At 40.0% G+C, this 17,685-nt stretch overlaps 1 protein-coding gene across 2 annotated transcripts in view; it reads left to right on the forward strand.

The window, feature by feature from the left end:
- The window catches only part of LOC125450190 (nuclear receptor ROR-beta-like), a 69,426-nt gene extending 60,958 nt beyond the window's left edge, over positions 1-8,468 (forward strand). For both annotated transcript variants that reach the window (XM_048526210.2, XM_048526209.2), the window contains exons 9-10: positions 149-261; positions 4,907-8,468. In XM_048526210.2, coding sequence (XP_048382167.1) covers positions 149-261; positions 4,907-5,068 — 275 coding nt within the window. In that variant the 3' untranslated portion in view covers positions 5,069-8,468. The remainder of the gene's footprint in view (positions 1-148; positions 262-4,906) is intronic.
- The last annotated feature ends 9,217 nt before the right edge of the window (positions 8,469-17,685 follow it).

A 17,685-nucleotide genomic window follows, 5' to 3' on the forward strand; every position in this document is an offset into this window, starting at 1 on the left:
ACACATGGACACATCACATTATGAAAGTTATATAATGGGCAGCAAATCCAATATCACTTGTTTGGCCTGGCAAGATATTACAACCTATTGTCTTTTTAAAGGTTTCTTTAGTATGTGCGGAATGTTTCACTTTGCCTCTTTCTTTTAGATCGACCATGGTTGACAGAAGCTAGAAAAGTCAAGAAGTTACAAGACAAGATTTTTGAGGCATTGCAGTATGTCATTCACAAAAATCAGCTGGATGATGACAAGCTATCAAAGGTATATTGAATTGTTTCAGGGGATCATAGACACAGAAATTAGTATGCCTGGCTGCAATCAACAATGGATGAATAATGTATGATGCTTTAATATAAAGGATTATTCCAGGATCCATCACAGAATCATAGTAGTGGAAATATGGGCATCCAATCAAAAAGGTATTAGGATGTGATCAAAATCAGAAAGTTGTAGGAGAGTTTCAGCGAGGAACAGCACCTTTTGGCAAGGACACAGACTTTATACAGGGGTTGGAAATAATGGCTTTGAGCTTTATTGCATTTAGCTACAGGCCATTGCAGCAGTATAAGGTGACATGTATTATAAGCAGCATGACTGCACACAGACAGTAGAATTTTCTTATTTCACTGAGTAAAATTCAAATCCCATATGAATGAATAAGTTTATCATTTGGCTGTTTTTATTTCCACTCTACAATAAACCTATTCCTGAACATAATCTTTATCTAGCAATGCACCTCTGCCCATTGCAGGACTGGGGAACATTTCCTTTGGTATTCTTTGTTTCTGTTGCACTATGTTGCCAAAATGTCAATCAATTTCTAAAACTTAATGTGAATAATTGAATTAGTGCACATTTTGCTTAGTCTTAAGTGGAATTATTTTTGTGTGTAAAAGGATTATTCTGACTTTGCTTACAATATTGGTTACATGATCTAGGTGTGCACAGCTTGCAAGTATGGCCTGTAATACATGAGGAAAATAGAAATCAGGGAATTTGGAAAAAAGAAACTCAAAAATATGGGTTCCTTCCAAGGCCTGCTAAGTTTAACATCGAAACCTGCTTTTTTTTCCCCAATTGATTTCGGTCCTGATAGCCAAGCAGATTGATAGGGTGGGTGAAACAGTTGGGAAGCAACTGGGTCTTAAAAGCTTCAGTCAGGGTTTTCTTAGGGTTTTTAGTGTTTAAATTGAATGATGTTCAGAGTCTCTGGGGTTTGAGTTGAGGAGTTAGTTGCATGAATGCAAGTTGAGACAGTGGTGGTCCTGGTACTTGGAGCATCTAACCTTTCATTTGCCTGAATTCCCAAGGCCTGGGAAAGCTGGTCAGCAGCTTTTAAAAATAAAAGTGGAGACAGGCATGCAGCCTCCTGACAACAATTTAATGACCAACCCATATAGTAAAATGCTTGTTCTCCTGCAAGCCAATCTACCTCTACTAAAACTGCTTTGGGGAATTAAAATCCTCTCATGATGCCTGGTCCTTGATCAGCCCTTTGTCTGTGCATTATGCAGTTGGAAAAGTTATCTTAATTCTTGCTGCTCACTGTCACATTCACTTGGCATCAGAAAGATAATAGATCATAAATCCAACCAGCAACTGAAGCAACATTGCATGTGTAATCCAACCCTAAGTGATAGGCTTTCCTTCAATTAAAAAAAGCTTAAAATTGCTGTGATGTATTCGATAGGAGAAAACTGTTTCAAGCCGGAAGGGAAAGATATTGCAAATATTTGTCTGGTTATTAAAATAGTTCACTGGATAGTGAATAGGTGACTATAACAATAAAACAGCAGATATTCCATCTCCTACCTACTATCCTCATCCTGCCGCCTTGACCTGTCTGTCCTCCCTGGACTGACCTATCTCCTCCCTACCTCCCCACCTACATTCACCTTTACTGGCTCCATCCCTGCCTCCTTGACCGGTCTGTCTCCTCTCCACCTGTCTTCTCCTCGATCAATCTTCTATCTGCCTCCCCCTCTCTCCCTATTTATTTCAGAACCCCCTTCTTCTCCCCCATTTCTGAAGAAGAGTCTAGGTCCAAAACATCAAGCTTTCCTGCTCCTATGATACTGCTTGGCCTGGTGTGTTAATCCAACTCTACACCTTGTTATCTCAGATTCTCCAGCATCTGCAGTTCCTACTATCTCTGAAACAGCAGATAATTTCAATTTCAATCAAGAAATCAGACACAATGTACATATTATAGTTTTTGAGGAACAATCTATGTCATTTGTCCTTAAAAGGTCCGTATATGTAATACAATGATATCCTGTATGTGCAAAGTTTAATACGTGAAAGCAATCAACAGCACTGCAAGATGTCTGAGTGTCTGGAATATACACTGACTTAGTGAACTGGTGGGGCCTAATCTGACTTCACATTCTAAATCTCATGATTCAAGTGTAATTTCAATGCACCAAATTGCTTTTTAAAAAAGATTTTGCAGTTTTCAAGTAACATTTACATTTGTGGTGCCTTTTGTTACATCACTTTAGCTACGTAGATGGAGATTTGAGGCCTCTAGCCCTGACAAAAATAAATGGACAAAGCCATGCCATCTGATTTTGCATCAGTCTAAATTCTACAAGCATCAGTAAGGCCAAAACTTTTAAAAGAGTCCAACACTGAAAAAATCAGGTGGTTAGTAAGCCCATTTTGCTGATCTGGTGTCTATACACTGCTTGTGTATAAAATTTCTGACATTGTGAGTACTTTTAATCAAATGTGCCTATTTGAAGCTGGCAGAATCAGGTACATTTCTGTCTGGTATCCTGCCTGTTGTGTGTAAATAACCACAAGCTACCCTTAACTTGGCTACTTATTAAGAAACCTCACAGGCAATCAAGTACTGAAAACAACGATTAAACTTAATTACATTTACCAATGAAAATAAGACTCCTCAAGTAGGCAAATTAAGCCTCACAACTTAACTTGGCTGTTACCTAACTGACGGTGGTTTTTAGGTACGATTGCAACCAGTAGTTTGTCTCTGGATGTGTCCAGGGTATGATGTTGTTCAGTGTTGTTAAATGGAGTTCTGTTCCCGAGGAATCCTGGGGTTGAATTCTTATACGATTTTCTGTTCTTCAAGCTTCCACTATGACATTATTGATGATCCTTTAGATTCTTTCATCCAAAATATTGCAAATCTACACCTTGCCTTCCTATCACAAGTAGCATCCTTGTTCCTTGTTACATTTGGCATTGACTGCCTGTGGTAGACACAACTTTCCTCTGATTAACTCCTTAAGTTCTACTGCAGGGCAGTCATTTGTCCTTGTGGCATAAGGCAGCCATTTATCAAGCAGTTCTTAAAACAGTTTTGTTCATATTGCCTTGACTCTTTCTTCTCCCAGGCATGGCTAATTGCTTTCCTGAATAACAGTTTGTCCTTGTCCTTTAATAGTTTATTCCATATCGAGTTATTACTGTTTCTTTCAATCTATGAATAGTTATTAAAGTCCTGAAGCTTACATTATCACATGCCCAATTTGGAAGCCAGTGCAACATTACATTAGACAGATGCAAAACCGATCAGGCCATAAGATGAGGGAGCAAAAGTAGGACATTAGGCCCATTGAGTCAGTTCTGCCATTCAATGAGCTCAGTGCTGGTCTGTTAATCCTCAACTCCACTTCCTGCCTTTATCCCATGGTTTTTGATTCCCTTATCGATTAAAAATCTGTTTATCTCAGCCTTGAATGTTATTAATGGCTCACCTTCTACAGTAAAGAAATCTATAGATTCATTAACCAATGAGAGATGAAATTCCTCCTCCTCTTTCTGAGAGATGAAATTCCTCCTCCTCTTTCTCTTAACTGGATGACCCTTTACTCTTGAGATTATGTCCTTTTGGTTTTAGACTCTCCCACAAGGGCAAACAAACTCTCTGCATCTTCTCTGCAACATCCCCCGATGAATATTATGTATTTAAGTAAGGTCGCCTCTCATTCTTCTAAACTCGAATGATAACAAAGTCAACATTCTCAGTCTCTCCTCGTAAGAAAATCCCTTCATATCTGGAATCGATCTAGTGAAACTTCTATGGACTGCGTCCAATGCCAGTATATCTTTGATAATAAAGTGTGAAGCTGGATGAACACAGCAGGCCAAGCAGCATCTCAGGATATCTTTCCTTAGATAAGGGAATGGAAACTATTCACAGTGATGTTCCACTTAATGCTGTTGACTTCCTTCTGGAGACTTAGTTTAAATTGACTTAACTGAAACTACAAAGAAAGTTTAATAATGTCAGTGATGTTGTAAAATGCTAAATGAACACCACTTCAGTTACCAGCACAATTTGCTCTATTTTGCGTTCTCCAGCCCACCTTGAAGTTTAAATCATAAATGTGCCTGAGCTAACATGAGTTCAATGTCATTTGGGAGTGAATTATCCCATTTTACTTCAATTTAGCGTGACATCCAGTAGTGACATTTAACATTGTAGCTTTTTGGCTCATTATTTTAATAAAGATGTCCACATTACATTTAAAACAGTGGACAATGTTATAAAAAGCAAAGTGGACCCAGGCTTGTCAGAGAATGCCTGCAGACAAGCTACAGTGGAAGTGTTAACAAGGTGCAAGACACAAGTGCATAGCAAACCAAGGCAGCAGAGGAAAGGTCACCGGACCCGAAACGTTAACTCTATTTTTTCCTTCACAGATACTGCCAGACCTGCTAAGCTTTTCCTGCAACATTGTTTTTGTTGCAGCAGATTTTCTAGTAGGGTAACTACAAACAGCAGCATTCATATGTTAATATTCTAAGAACTAATTTCTGGGCTTTGAAACAAAAATAAGAATTCTACTTTTTGACATTATTTAAATAAGTTTTCAGAGAAGCTCTCCCTGTTTCTTAACAGCACAATGCATTTTTTTCTGTTCCTTCTCAACAGCTGATCTCCAAATTGTCTGTGGTGAAGTCCGTATGCAACCTTCATGTGGATAAGCTACAACTATTTAAGTTGCTACATCCACAAACAGTGCACAACTTTCCTCCACTCTACAAGGAAGTTTTCAGCACAGAGATGCAATATCCAGATTCCTCCAACAGCTAAATTTGGCAGTTCTGTGCAACTCTGCATTTCCAAAGTGAAAAATAGGATTTAAATTCCTGTATCACCAATTGCAATAGCACTAGGATGAATGTACCGCACTTCATATGGTTTCACCACAACAGTTAAAAGAATGTAAATACTTGGATACTAAGTAGTGGAAAAAGAATCCCTTGTGCATGACATTTAAAAAGCTGCTCCATTGTGTTCACGGACGAGAGTTAATTCAGAATTGCAAGACTGACCTTCCAATGGTCTTTGTGGAATTTGTTTCTGCTGGTAAAAAGAACTGTGGATTAAAGGAATATAGATAGTATTTTATCTGTAATGCAAACCTATATATTTTATGAAGGGTTTTTCTTTTTACTGACTTTTCATTGATTTCAGGGCTGCTGTTGTGGTTTAAATTGATGGAACGATTATTATGCAGGCAGTTTTTTACTTCAGCAGTAATAAATCATGATGAAGATTTGAAGGAATAGATCAAAATTTCTTGAAACTAAATTACAACAATGCTGAAACCAGCAATTAAATACTTGGAAATCTTATACGTGTAAATATGTATGTGTTTATATTATTACTATATATCTTTAGGAAATGGTCAAAAAAGACATCTGCATGTAATGATAACTAAAAGATTATGGTATCCATTAGCACAATGACCATGTTAGTGAATAGTAGTCATAGCTTTGCAGAGTATTTTATTTTCTCCTTGGACTGAAGTCCAGTGTTTCCCTCAGTAGCCACAAAATGGCCTGTTGGGCTGTGGCAGAAGCACATTAGATGCCTAAACAAGGCCTTCTATATTTTACTGCTCGGGAACCAAATTATTCCAGGCAGTGGGGAATTCTGAATAAAGTATTGAAAAATGCAGTCACAGTGGCTGGATAGATTTTTCAATAGCCAGCTGTAAAATGGCTGCAATCTTCAAAAAGCAACAGCCAAAACCCAAAATAGTACCCCAATGAAGTGACATTTGGGCCTCTTTGTAGGCAGTCAGAAAATTAAATCAATGTAGTTGAATAGCTGGTTAAAAACAAAATATTAAACTGCTGATCTACTCCTCAGGCAAGACTGTGCGTCCCTAAAAATGGAAATATTCTCAAGTGCTAATCCCTTGCTACGCCCAACACATTTAAAATAGTCATCAAATGTTATCTCTAACTGTTTGTTTCTTTCAGGAAAGTTTTCATCCATTACCCGATTTTCCAAAAGACAATATGTAGTATCTAGTACACTCCTATAAAATGTCCCAGGACACACATTCTTTTATAACATTTTAATGGAAATAGTTGAACATTCGAGGGATGTTTGAAAGAACTGGCTTTTAAAAATATCGCACTTGGTTTTTGTATGTTTTGTAATTTAATTTTCCCATTACTGATATCCTGTAAGGGAATAATATATAACAATGTGCAAGCAAAATTGTAGAAGTTAATTATTTATTGGCTGAAGAATAGACGGTTTCTTATATTGTGATGGATTATCATCACAGGTATAATTTAAAATCTTGATGGAAGTGGGGTTCTGGAAACTTAGAATTTTTTTTCCACTTAAAATGTTATACATTTGTCATATGTTTGCAGTCAGACAGCAATGATGGAGATCCATAGAAAATGACTTATGCCAAGAATGTGGCATCAACAGAGTGCTGAAATTGTAGAATTAGAACCCATACCATGTGGAAACAGGCCCTTTGGCCCAACGAGTCCACACGGACCCTTGGTGCATCCCACCCAGACCCATCCCCCTTTTACCCACCTCATCTACAGACCTCTGAACACTACGGGCAATTTAGCTTAGCCAATCCCCCTAACCTGCACATCTTTGGACTGTGGGAGGAAACTGGAGTACCTGGAGAAAACCCACACAGACATGGGGAGAACGTGCAAGCTCCACACAGACAGTTACCTGAGGGTGGAATTGAACCCGGGTCCCTGGCACTGTGAGGCAGCAGTGCTAACCACTGACCCACCGTAGATGCCAAATCAGATATCATACTCCTAACTGCTTCACTGGAATCGATCACATATATGTTTTGAAAAATCGCTGTGTGAACTACATAGAAGGGGACATTACATGTGTTTAATGTGCCCCATAAGTAAAAATAGAGTGACTGATAACAGTCTGTTGGTCAACATCAACCATAGAGACATGAAATTTGCAACAACTGAAGTCAATGCACTGGGCCAGGGAGGGGAAAAGTCAACAAAACAGCTATCATTCCTGATCATCATTCACTGATCGACTTCTGAAAAGCGTACATTTGTACACAGTTGTAAAACCAATTGGGATTCCCAGTCTTGGTTCGAAAATGGCCCTTTGAACAAAATGCTAGCAAGCTGTCAGTACCCACATAACTATATTATGGTTCACCACCATTAGGATTGTAGAGGACAGAAAGGAATTAGATAACCAAACACAGAGCATTAAAAGAAGGGCAGTGGTTTTGTTTCACTGAATGGGACTTCTAAAATAGTACAGATTTTCTTAGGAAGTTTCAAAAGCTGCTCTCCCATACTTGGTGCAGCATCTAATCTGGAAAGTAAAACCATACATTGGCATATTTCAGCTATGGACACCCTAAAGGGCAGTATTTCTGTTTAAGTAGGTGTATTAAGAAACTGCTGAAACAGCCAAAGTAGAAATAGTTATTTTTAGTAGGTTGGGTTCCATTGCAACGATTGGACTCACTGGATTCCAAATGTTAAGCACTTTCTTATTTAACAATATTGAAAATTTCTTTATGAAACATACATTAGATAGAACCTAATATGTTTTTGATTTTACTGTTCATTGAGGGGTCTTGTATATTCATTTCCACTTCTTCACTTGCAACATATCATTTGACCTCCAATTGGATATCGAAGAACATAATTGGTTTGTATGCTGCACATCTGCACAACATAGTGTCTAGCAAATAATGTATTAAAAATTATCCACTGGGATTCAAAATATTGATCCATTTCATATAGGTTATATTTCAGTTCATATGATAGAATAGTGTCTCGCACCACTTACAAAAAAAATTAAACTTACACTGTGTGTATTATTCTTGTGAATGTTGTGTAAAAAGAGACAGTGAGAAAACACCCAGCTTTATGTCTCTCTTTCAATATGTTGAAAATGCTTTCCCCGGCACATTAAGTTACAGACAATATTTATTACATTGTTTAGAAAGTTATCTGATTTTATTTTGGTCTGTATTGTAAAACTGTAATTCTATTTTTTTTTATAGAATTAAATACATATATAAATGCAAGATGAGAAGAATAGAAAGATTTTTTAAAAGTCTTGTCTGGATTTCAATGACAAGCAAATTCTTATTTTAATATATTGACAATTTAAGAAAAATTGGGTAACAATTAGAGAATGGCTATAGTTGTATAATGTAAAGGATGTGTACATGAACTACATTAAAATTATATATTGTATGAAGAGTGGATAAATGCTAAATATTTTGTTCATCAGCTTGATCATTTATAATTGCATCAGAAGTAAAATATACCTATTGCCATCAATTGCTGAATTGCATGGTGGCTCAGTGATAAGCATTGCTGCTTCACAGCGCCAGGGACCTGGGTTTAATTCCACACTCGGGTGACTGTCTGTGTGGAGTTTACACATTCTCCCTGTGTCTGTGTGGGGGTGCTCCGGTCCTCCCACAGTCCAAAGATATGGCGAGTAGATGGACTGGCTATGCTAAATTGCCTGTAGTGCCCAGGGCTGTTTAGGTTAGGTGGATTAGACAGGGGTAGGGGAATGGGTCTGGGTGGGATGCTTTTTGGAGGAGCTGTGTGAACTTGGGCTGAATGGCCTGTTTCCATACTGTAGGGGTTCTATGACTTAATGGCAATTGTTGAGAGGTAAGTAGTGGCCAAGATATCAAGGTGAACCCCATATCTTTCTTTCAAAATAGTGCAATTAGTTTCTTGGCATCACTTGAGGTGGCAGACAGGCACTCAATGAATCACTCAGTGTATCAAATAAAATCAGTAACTCCAATAGGGCAGCATCCCCTTAAGACTTCTCTTGATTATCATTCTAGGTTACTTTACAACTCCTGGAATGGGATTTTAATTTCCAAGTCTGGTAAAAATGCTACCATCAAGAACTGGTTAAAGCATGAAATTGACACTTAGTTAACCAAATCAAAAAGAATGAGGTTTTATTATCCCCCAAAAATAATTTTAAAATGACCACAAACATAGGTGATGAGCTTAGAGTGATAGAAGTTGTGGAAGATGTGTTTTATATAAATATAAAGCGTGGATCAGCAGTTAGCACTGTTGCCTGAAAACACCAGGGACCCAAATTTGATTCCAGCCTTGCATGACCATCTGTGTAGAGTTTGCACATTCTCCCTATATCTACACAAGTTTCCTCCAGATGCTCTGGTTTCCTCCCAGTCCAAAGATGCACAGGTTAGGGGGATTGGCCATGTTAATCGCCCTTGGTGTCCAGGAATGTGCAGACTAGATGGTTGATCCATGGGAAATGTGGATTACAGGGATAACAGGAACTGCAGAATCTGAGATAACAAGGTGTAGAGCTGGATGAACACAGCAGGCCAAGCAGCATCAGAGGAGCAGGAAAGTTGACGTTTTGGGCCTAGAGCCTTCTTGGGTGAGTCTGGGTGGGATGCTTTTTGGAGGGTTGGTGCAGACTTGATGGGCCAAATGGCCTGCCACCAAACTATACAGTTATATGATTCTATAAAGGTAGAGCCAATTGTAATTTACACTAAGTTACAAGAGTGAAATCTGAGACCAATTATTTAGCTATGTCTTGATTCCCCTATAATGGCTAAGCTGCAGATGTCCTGGAGTCTTCAGTGAATTGTTGGTCTTCCAAGTTCCCTTTTATCAGCCAGCCTCTGAGATTAAAAGAGAGAAGAGCTTCCAATATTCTTGATATTATCCATTCTATGTTGATGTCTCTCTTTTTGTTACTCACAGCTCGTGAAGTATTGTTTCTTTGCATATTTCAAGTCTAGCTCCATTGTCTTTTGCAAACCAATTGCTTCACAGATAACCTTTCATAGAACATAATAACGCAGTCCAGGCCCCTCGACCCTCGATACTGCGCCAACCAGTGAAACCAATCTGAAGCCCATCTAACCTACACTATTCCACTATCGTCCATATGTTTATCCAATGACCATTTAAAATGCCCTTAAAGTTGGTGAGTCTACTTCTGTTGCAGGCAGGGCATTCCATGCCCTTACTACTCTGAGTAAAGAACCTACCTCTGATATCTGTCCTACATCTATCACCCCTCAATTTAAAGCTATGTCCCCTCGTGCTAGCCATCACCATCCAAGGAAAAAGGCTCTCACTGTCCACCCTAGCTCATCCTCTGATCATCTTGTATGTTTCTATTAAGTCGCCTGTTAATCTTCTCTCTAACGAAAACAGCCTCAATTCCTTCACTATTTGCAATTATTCTGCAAGTCTGGATAAAACAAGAGATACAAATTCTTTGATGCCTCATGGGGTTTCATGGTGTCTGGATTAAAATGGTAATTCTGATGCAGCCAAATTTGTGTATTCTATGCGGTTACCTGGGTGTGCTAGAAGATCACAGCAGAGCGAGTTTTGAGAAGATTTGTAGCTCATGTTGAGGTTCTGGATGTGAGTTTGCTCGCTGAGTTGGAAGGTTAGTTTTCAGACGTTTCGTCACCATTCTAGGGAACATCATCAGTGAGCCTCCGACGAAGCGCCGGTGTTATGTCCCGCTTTCTATTTATCTGTTTAGGTTTCCTTGGGTTGGTGATGTCATTTCCTGTTCTTTTTCTCAGGGGATGGTAGATTGGCTCCAAGTCAATGTGTTTGTTGATGGAGTTCCGGTTGGAATGCCATGCTTCTAGGAATTCTCGTGCATGTCTCTGTTTGGCTTGTCCTAGGATGGATGTGTTGTCCCAATCAAAGTGGTGTCCTTCCTTATCTGTATGTAAGGATACGAGTGACAGTGGGTCATGTCGTTTTGTGGCTAGCTGATGTTCATGTATCCTGGTGGCTAGCTTCCTGCCAGTTTGTCCAATGTAGTGTTTGTCACAGTGACAGCTGTGACAAACACTACATTGGACAAACTGGCAGGAAGCTAGCCACCAGGATACATGAACATCAGCTAGCCACAAAACGACATGACCCACTGTCACTCGTATCCTTACATACAGATAAGGAAGGACACCACTTTGATTGGGACAACACATCCATCCTAGGACAAGCCAAACAGAGACATGCACGAGAATTCCTAGAAGCATGGCATTCCAACCGGAACTCCATCAACAAACACATTGACTTGGAGCCAATCTACCATCCCCTGAGAAAAAGAACAGGAAATGACATCACCAACCCAAGGAAACCTAAACAGATAAATAGAAAGCGGGACATAACACCGGCGCTTCGTCGGAGGCTCACTGATGATGTTGCCTAGAATGGTGACGAAACGTCTGAAAACAAACCTTCCAGCTCAGCGAGCAAACCCACATACAGATCACAGCAGAATTGTGGGTCAACAACATTCTGTTTAAAACCATTTTAAGCTCATGCAATGCTCCTGCATTAAGATCAAATGATGGAAATTGAATATTGATAGTCCACTCCACTACAATTAGCATAGTATGTACAGGACTGAACATAGATCAAAGTGAACATTTACAGAGCATATGATATCTCATTTTAATATTTTGTATAAGTACATACACACACACACACACACAGTGCTCAACTTTGGTTTTGGATTCATTCTGTACAAAGTGTCAAAATTATTTGGATATTCTTTCCTCAAATTCAGATTTTAGTTTAATGGCCCATGTGAGCTTTAGACAACAAATCTGCAACCAAGACTGAGAAATACTAAAATAAGAGCAAAATAGAAGTCTATGTTATGATACACCTGGACAAAAATACTACACCTTCACCACACTGAGATCAGTTGCTTATTTTGTCATGTCAATGATGGCAAAGGGTCATCGGACATTGACGTATAATTTCTTCCCAACTGGAAATATTCTTATATTAAATCTAAATTACAATTCAAGAAACATGCACCGCTATGAATTGTTTCACATCTGGCGTCACACAATCCACTTAAACCAAATGGATTCCTGCTGCAGAGATGTTTAAAAAGCTGACTTGTGGATACTAGTGCCAGATTAGTCCACAAAGGGATTGGGAATATGTGGCCAGGTGTCTTGCACCATGCAGCGTCCAGATGCAGTGATGCACAAAGTTCAATGACCTTGCACAGCTGGTCAATGTTAACAAATATGGTGCATGCAGCTAATCTGTATCAGAGCTGTGATGCATCAACCTATCTCATACACAGAATCAGGACTTCTGCCAAATGTAGTAAAACTCAAAGTCGTCGTCATCTACTTACCCATGTTACCAGCTTCTCAGCCACTTTTCTCTGCTTCCACCTTTAGCTATTTAACTACAGTAGGTGCTTTGAGGCAATGAGTTCATGCTGAAGTCGCATTAACTGTATACTCAGACAGGAGCTCTTCATTAGCCTTTATAGGGAGCTATTCAGTACAGCCCCTGAGAATCCTTAATAATTATGCCTGCCAAATGGCCTGCTTCCACACTTTTGGGATTCTGTGAGCTTTATCAAACCTCTAGATGAAGAAATTTCTCCTCACCTCAGCCCCAAAAAAGTGCAGCATGGTTGCTCAGTGGTTAGCACTACTGCCTCACAGTGCCGGGGACCTGGGTTCGATTCTACCCGCTGGTGATTATCGTTGTAGAATTTGCCCTGCGTCTGTGTGGGTTTCCTCCTACAGTCCAAAGATGTGCAGGTTAGGTGGATTGGCCACGCTAAAGTTGCCCATTGTGTCCAGGGGTGGAACTATAGAAGACAGAATATCCTTTATTGTCACATGTACTGCAGTACAGTGAAAAGCTTTTACAATGGCTGCCTTCTAATGGCTCCACCTCAGGTAGAAGTACTAAGTACAAATCTTGGATACAAAAAAAGAGAAAGAAAAGGAAAAACAGTATCACCACTTAGAGCGTCTAAAAAAAAGGTAGTTATAACATAGTTGAAGGATTAAGATTACAGTTGTTAAAGAAGTAAAGAACTTCAAACAGCAGCAGCTTGGCATGTGGTCTGAGTGTCCATGCCAGACCTCGGTCCAAAAACCGTCCCATTCTGCTCTGCATCAGTACTCAGCTGCACCAAGGTAAGTTGCGCTGCTTCATGACTTGCACCCCTCATGCTGCTTCAAGACTGCTAAAAGGAGAGAAGAAAAACAAGAAAAAAAAGAAAGGCACAGCACAGGAGCTCTGCGTGGAGCATCCTACTCTGTCACCATCTTGCCAGAAGTGTGGGCTAAGTGGATTAGCCATGGGGAATGTGGGGTTATAAGGATAGGATGGGGGGGGGGTGGTATCTGGATGGGATGCTGGTTGGAGGGCTGGTGCAGACTCAGTAGGCCACACTGAGTGTGTAGGGATTTTGTGAGTAATAATATAAAACTGTACTTAGTTTTCATGCAATAAACCATATTGTGAATTAAGACAAGAACCTCTTCTTCACCGGTCGACTCGCCTCTAACTGATCATTAAGACAGACCCTAAATACAGAATAGGCAAAGGAGGATTTGTGCAGCAAACACACCTGTCTAATACCACATACTGGCTGAGGAAACAGACGACACATGGTGCCAGCAGTGGCAATGTGGACAAATACCATGTGGGCCTATCACCTGAACACTTTTCAATACAATCACTGACATTTTGCCCTCTCTATTGCAGCACAAATAGGCCCGCAATCACAGGGCTTAGGCCAGAACAGAGAAAGAACAGGCATTTGGGCATCTCATGAGCCCTCTAGAGGAAAACGCATGCCATTTCATGGGGCTGTCTAGCGACAGTTACAACAGCCAACAGTGCTGAGAAAATTAAAGTTTATTGTATGCTCCTGCCTTATGCCTTTTTTTAAAAAAGATCCCAGATTATCCTTAAGCTTTTAACTGTGATTAAATGCAAACTACAGGTATATCACTGTGGAGTTTAAATAGTATCAGAGATAATGGGAACTGCAGATGCTGGAGAATTCCAAGATAATAAAATGTGAGGCTGGATGAACACAGCAGGCCAAGCAGCATCAATGCTGCTTGGCCTGCTGTGTTCATCCAGCCTCACATTTTATTATCACTGTGGAGTTTGTTTCCTTTCACTCCAAAATCTCTCCTCCTGTATTCCAACACACAAAATCTGGATGTGAACATAGAAGCTATGGTTAATAAGTTTGCAGGTGACACCAAAATTAGAGGTATAGTGGACAGTGAAGAAGGTTACCTCAGAGTATAACAGGACCGTGATCAGATGGGCCAATGAGTGGCAGATGGAGTTTAATTTAGATAAGTGCGAGGTGCCGCATTTTGGAAAGGCAAATCAGGCCAGGACTTATTCAACTAATAGTAGGGTCCTGCAAAGTGTTGCTAGACAAAGAGATGTTGGAGTGCAGGTTCATAGTTCCTTGAAAGTGGTGTCGCAGGTAGATATGATAGTGAAGGATGCATTTGTTATGCTTGCCTTTAATGGTTAATGAATTGAGGATAGGAGTTGGGATGTTACACTGTTTCTGTACAGGACATTGCTTAGGACACTTTTGGATTATTGTGCAGTTCTGGTCTCCCTGCTATAAGAAGGATGTCATGACACTTGGAAGGGTTCAGAGAAGATTTACAAGGAAGTTGGAGAGTTTGAGCTATAGGGAGAGGCTGAACAGGCTGGGGCTATTTTCCCTGGAGCATTAGAGGCTGAGGAGTGACTTTGTAGAGGTTTATAAAATTATGAGGCACATGGATAGGACAGATGGAAAAGGTCTTTTCCCTAGGGTGGAGAGTCCAAAACTAGAGGGCACAGGTTTAAGGTGAAAGATTTAAAAAGGGAGCTAAGAGGGAACTTTTTCCACTCAGAGTGGTGCCTGTATAGAATAAGCTGCCAGAGGAAGTGATTGAAGCTGGTACAGTTACAATTACAACATTTAAGGCATCTGGATGGTTACGTGAATAGGAAGATTTAGAGGGATATGGGCCAATGCTGGCAAATGGGACTAGATTAATTTAGGATATCTGATCAGAATAGATGAGTCAGGCCAAAGGGTTTGTTAAGCTGCTATACATCTCTATGACTCTATGACTATTTATATTTTCATAAAATCAAGAACTAACATCTGGCCGGCAATGTGGCCTCATCATGAAGATTGAGAGCTACAGCAAATCTCTGACAGATAAACATTGTCACTTAATCAGAGACCTGCAGTCAGTTCTAATACACCCATGTCAGAGTACTGCAATCCAACATGAGGCACAATTGGTCAGAACTGTTCGTGGGTGTTGTTCAAAACCAATAATTTAAAAAAAACGTTGTTTCATAATTTTACCAGCATGTTTCATGATTAATGCATGGGCTCTCGTGGTAAGCATTCTACCCAGGTAAAGTTAGGTGGTGGACAGGAAACAGTATGGTGTAAAGCAAGTTTTCCTTGTCAACAAGCAGTCGATTTCTGGTTCATCAAGGTGGGCCAAAGTTCACTGTTATGGCTGGTTGCCACAGGATGTTGGGGCTGCTGTCAAAAAAAAGACATTCACCAAAAAGATCAACAAGGCATGTTCTCACAACAATTGGGTGGTATTAGCAAATAGGTAATAGCTCTTGTGTTTCCATTATAGACCCCATCTTAATGTAGCTGATTGCATTTAGCACCATTGGCACTTACACACTTCCAAGAACTCTCTCCTCCTGTTTGTTTCTGGTCAGTGAGAAAATAATGGGATTTTCTTTAATCTGTCACCTCATGTAACAATGGCCAGTGAATGGAGATATGTCACTGATATCAGCTCCCACCAATGGGAGCAATTACCATAAAAAATTAAGGCTACTGTATTCGCGATGGTCAATGGCAATGTATCCCAATCCTGCTGTGCAACAGCAATTCAGGTTGAAGGAGTTAGCACAATACAATCATAACCTTCTTCCTGGAATGCATGCATCTCAGAACAGGTAGGAACACTTACTTGAAGGCCTTTGGTGACGAGGAGATTCAATTAAGAGCCTTCATCCTTCTGCACTAGCTCATAGCCTCTCCTCTCTATTGCCTGTACTCCATGTCCAGCTCATGCTGAAGCTCAAGGAGCACAACTATATCTCCCCCATTACTGAATCAAGCTTCTCCTGACAACCTCTAACACCTGATTTTCTTGCCAAGATGCTGCATGACATCCTTGTAAATCGAAAACTATTTGCACAATTCCTCTGGTAAAACCTAACAGTTCTTCCATTGTTTCTACAGCAGCAAAAGAAAGTCAAGAGCACCAAATCAGTGAAAGAGGCTTTTTAAAAAAAAATCACATTCACGAAAATTGCATGCTTACATCACACAACATATCAATGATAACAGCTGGACAGTCAGAACACACTGTGCCATAAAAATTTTAGCTGACATTTATGAAGCTTTGGGCTTCTGTACCACTGGCACCAGGAACATCAGACAGCCCAATTTCACATTCCTATTTTCTAAATCACATACAAATATCCAATTATGATACATGCCCATCCCTCTAATACTTCAGAGTGATGAATGAAGAGAACGGCATTGAAACTGATTGAATGTCTCAAGTAAATTGTTTGCATGCCATGCCTTTTCATGTAAATATCACCTATTTAAATTTGGCTTTAAGAACCTTCTACAAACAATTGTTTTGTCTTTGTGTGAAGGAAGCAATGATAGTTTAGACGCAAAGACTCTCAACAAAGCAAATAGTAACAAAGGCACATTGCCAACCTTTGAAACCAATACTTGCCCTTCAACCACAGAATAGAATTATAGAATGGTGGCAGCATAAATAGTGGCCATTTGAATGCAATGTAGGGATTGCACATTTCCTTGTGTACACTGAGTGCATGTCATGTATATTCCATTATTTCGTTCTGCAGCCCTTTTAAATTGTGTGTAAACCCTAGCTATGAAAATGCATCTCCTTTGCTCTCTTTTTCCTTCCTCAAAGTGTTTCAGCAGAAATGGTTCCATGGCTACATGGCCTTTGTTCAACTGGTCATATTTTTAAAAATTCTTTCATGGGCTGTGAGCATCACTAAGGTCAGTATTTATTATTCATTCCTGATAACCCTTAAACTGAGTGACATGGTAGGCCATTTCACAGGGCAGCTCAGAGTCAACCATGTAACTGTGGGTCTGAATCACATGTAGGCCAGGCTAGGCAAGAATAACAGATTACCTTCTCTAATGGGGTTGGGTGTGATCAGTCAGCTGGATGGGGCACTCAGCATCAGGATTCTCTTGTGTCACTCGGCCTGGCAGAGTACAGAATGTTATTGATCTTCCTACACTGCTGGGCTAAGATTGCACTAACCCAGGAGGCAACGTCAGACCTACTGACAGGGTTTGGTGTTGTGACCCACTCTGCTGGAGCTGGAAGGAGGACAGCTCTCTTCTGCATCATCCCATCCACCAGGACCTCCAAGTGCTTGTCCAGAGAACAAGGCGCCAAATTCCCCTTACTTGCCATGTAGATTTTTTAATAACCATCACTGATAGTTGTCATGGTCACTATTACTGAGACTAGTTTTCAGTTCCATATATTT

This window comes from Stegostoma tigrinum, chromosome 30, assembly GCF_030684315.1.
Source record: "Stegostoma tigrinum isolate sSteTig4 chromosome 30, sSteTig4.hap1, whole genome shotgun sequence".
Taxonomy (NCBI): Eukaryota; Metazoa; Chordata; class Chondrichthyes; order Orectolobiformes; family Stegostomatidae; genus Stegostoma; species Stegostoma tigrinum.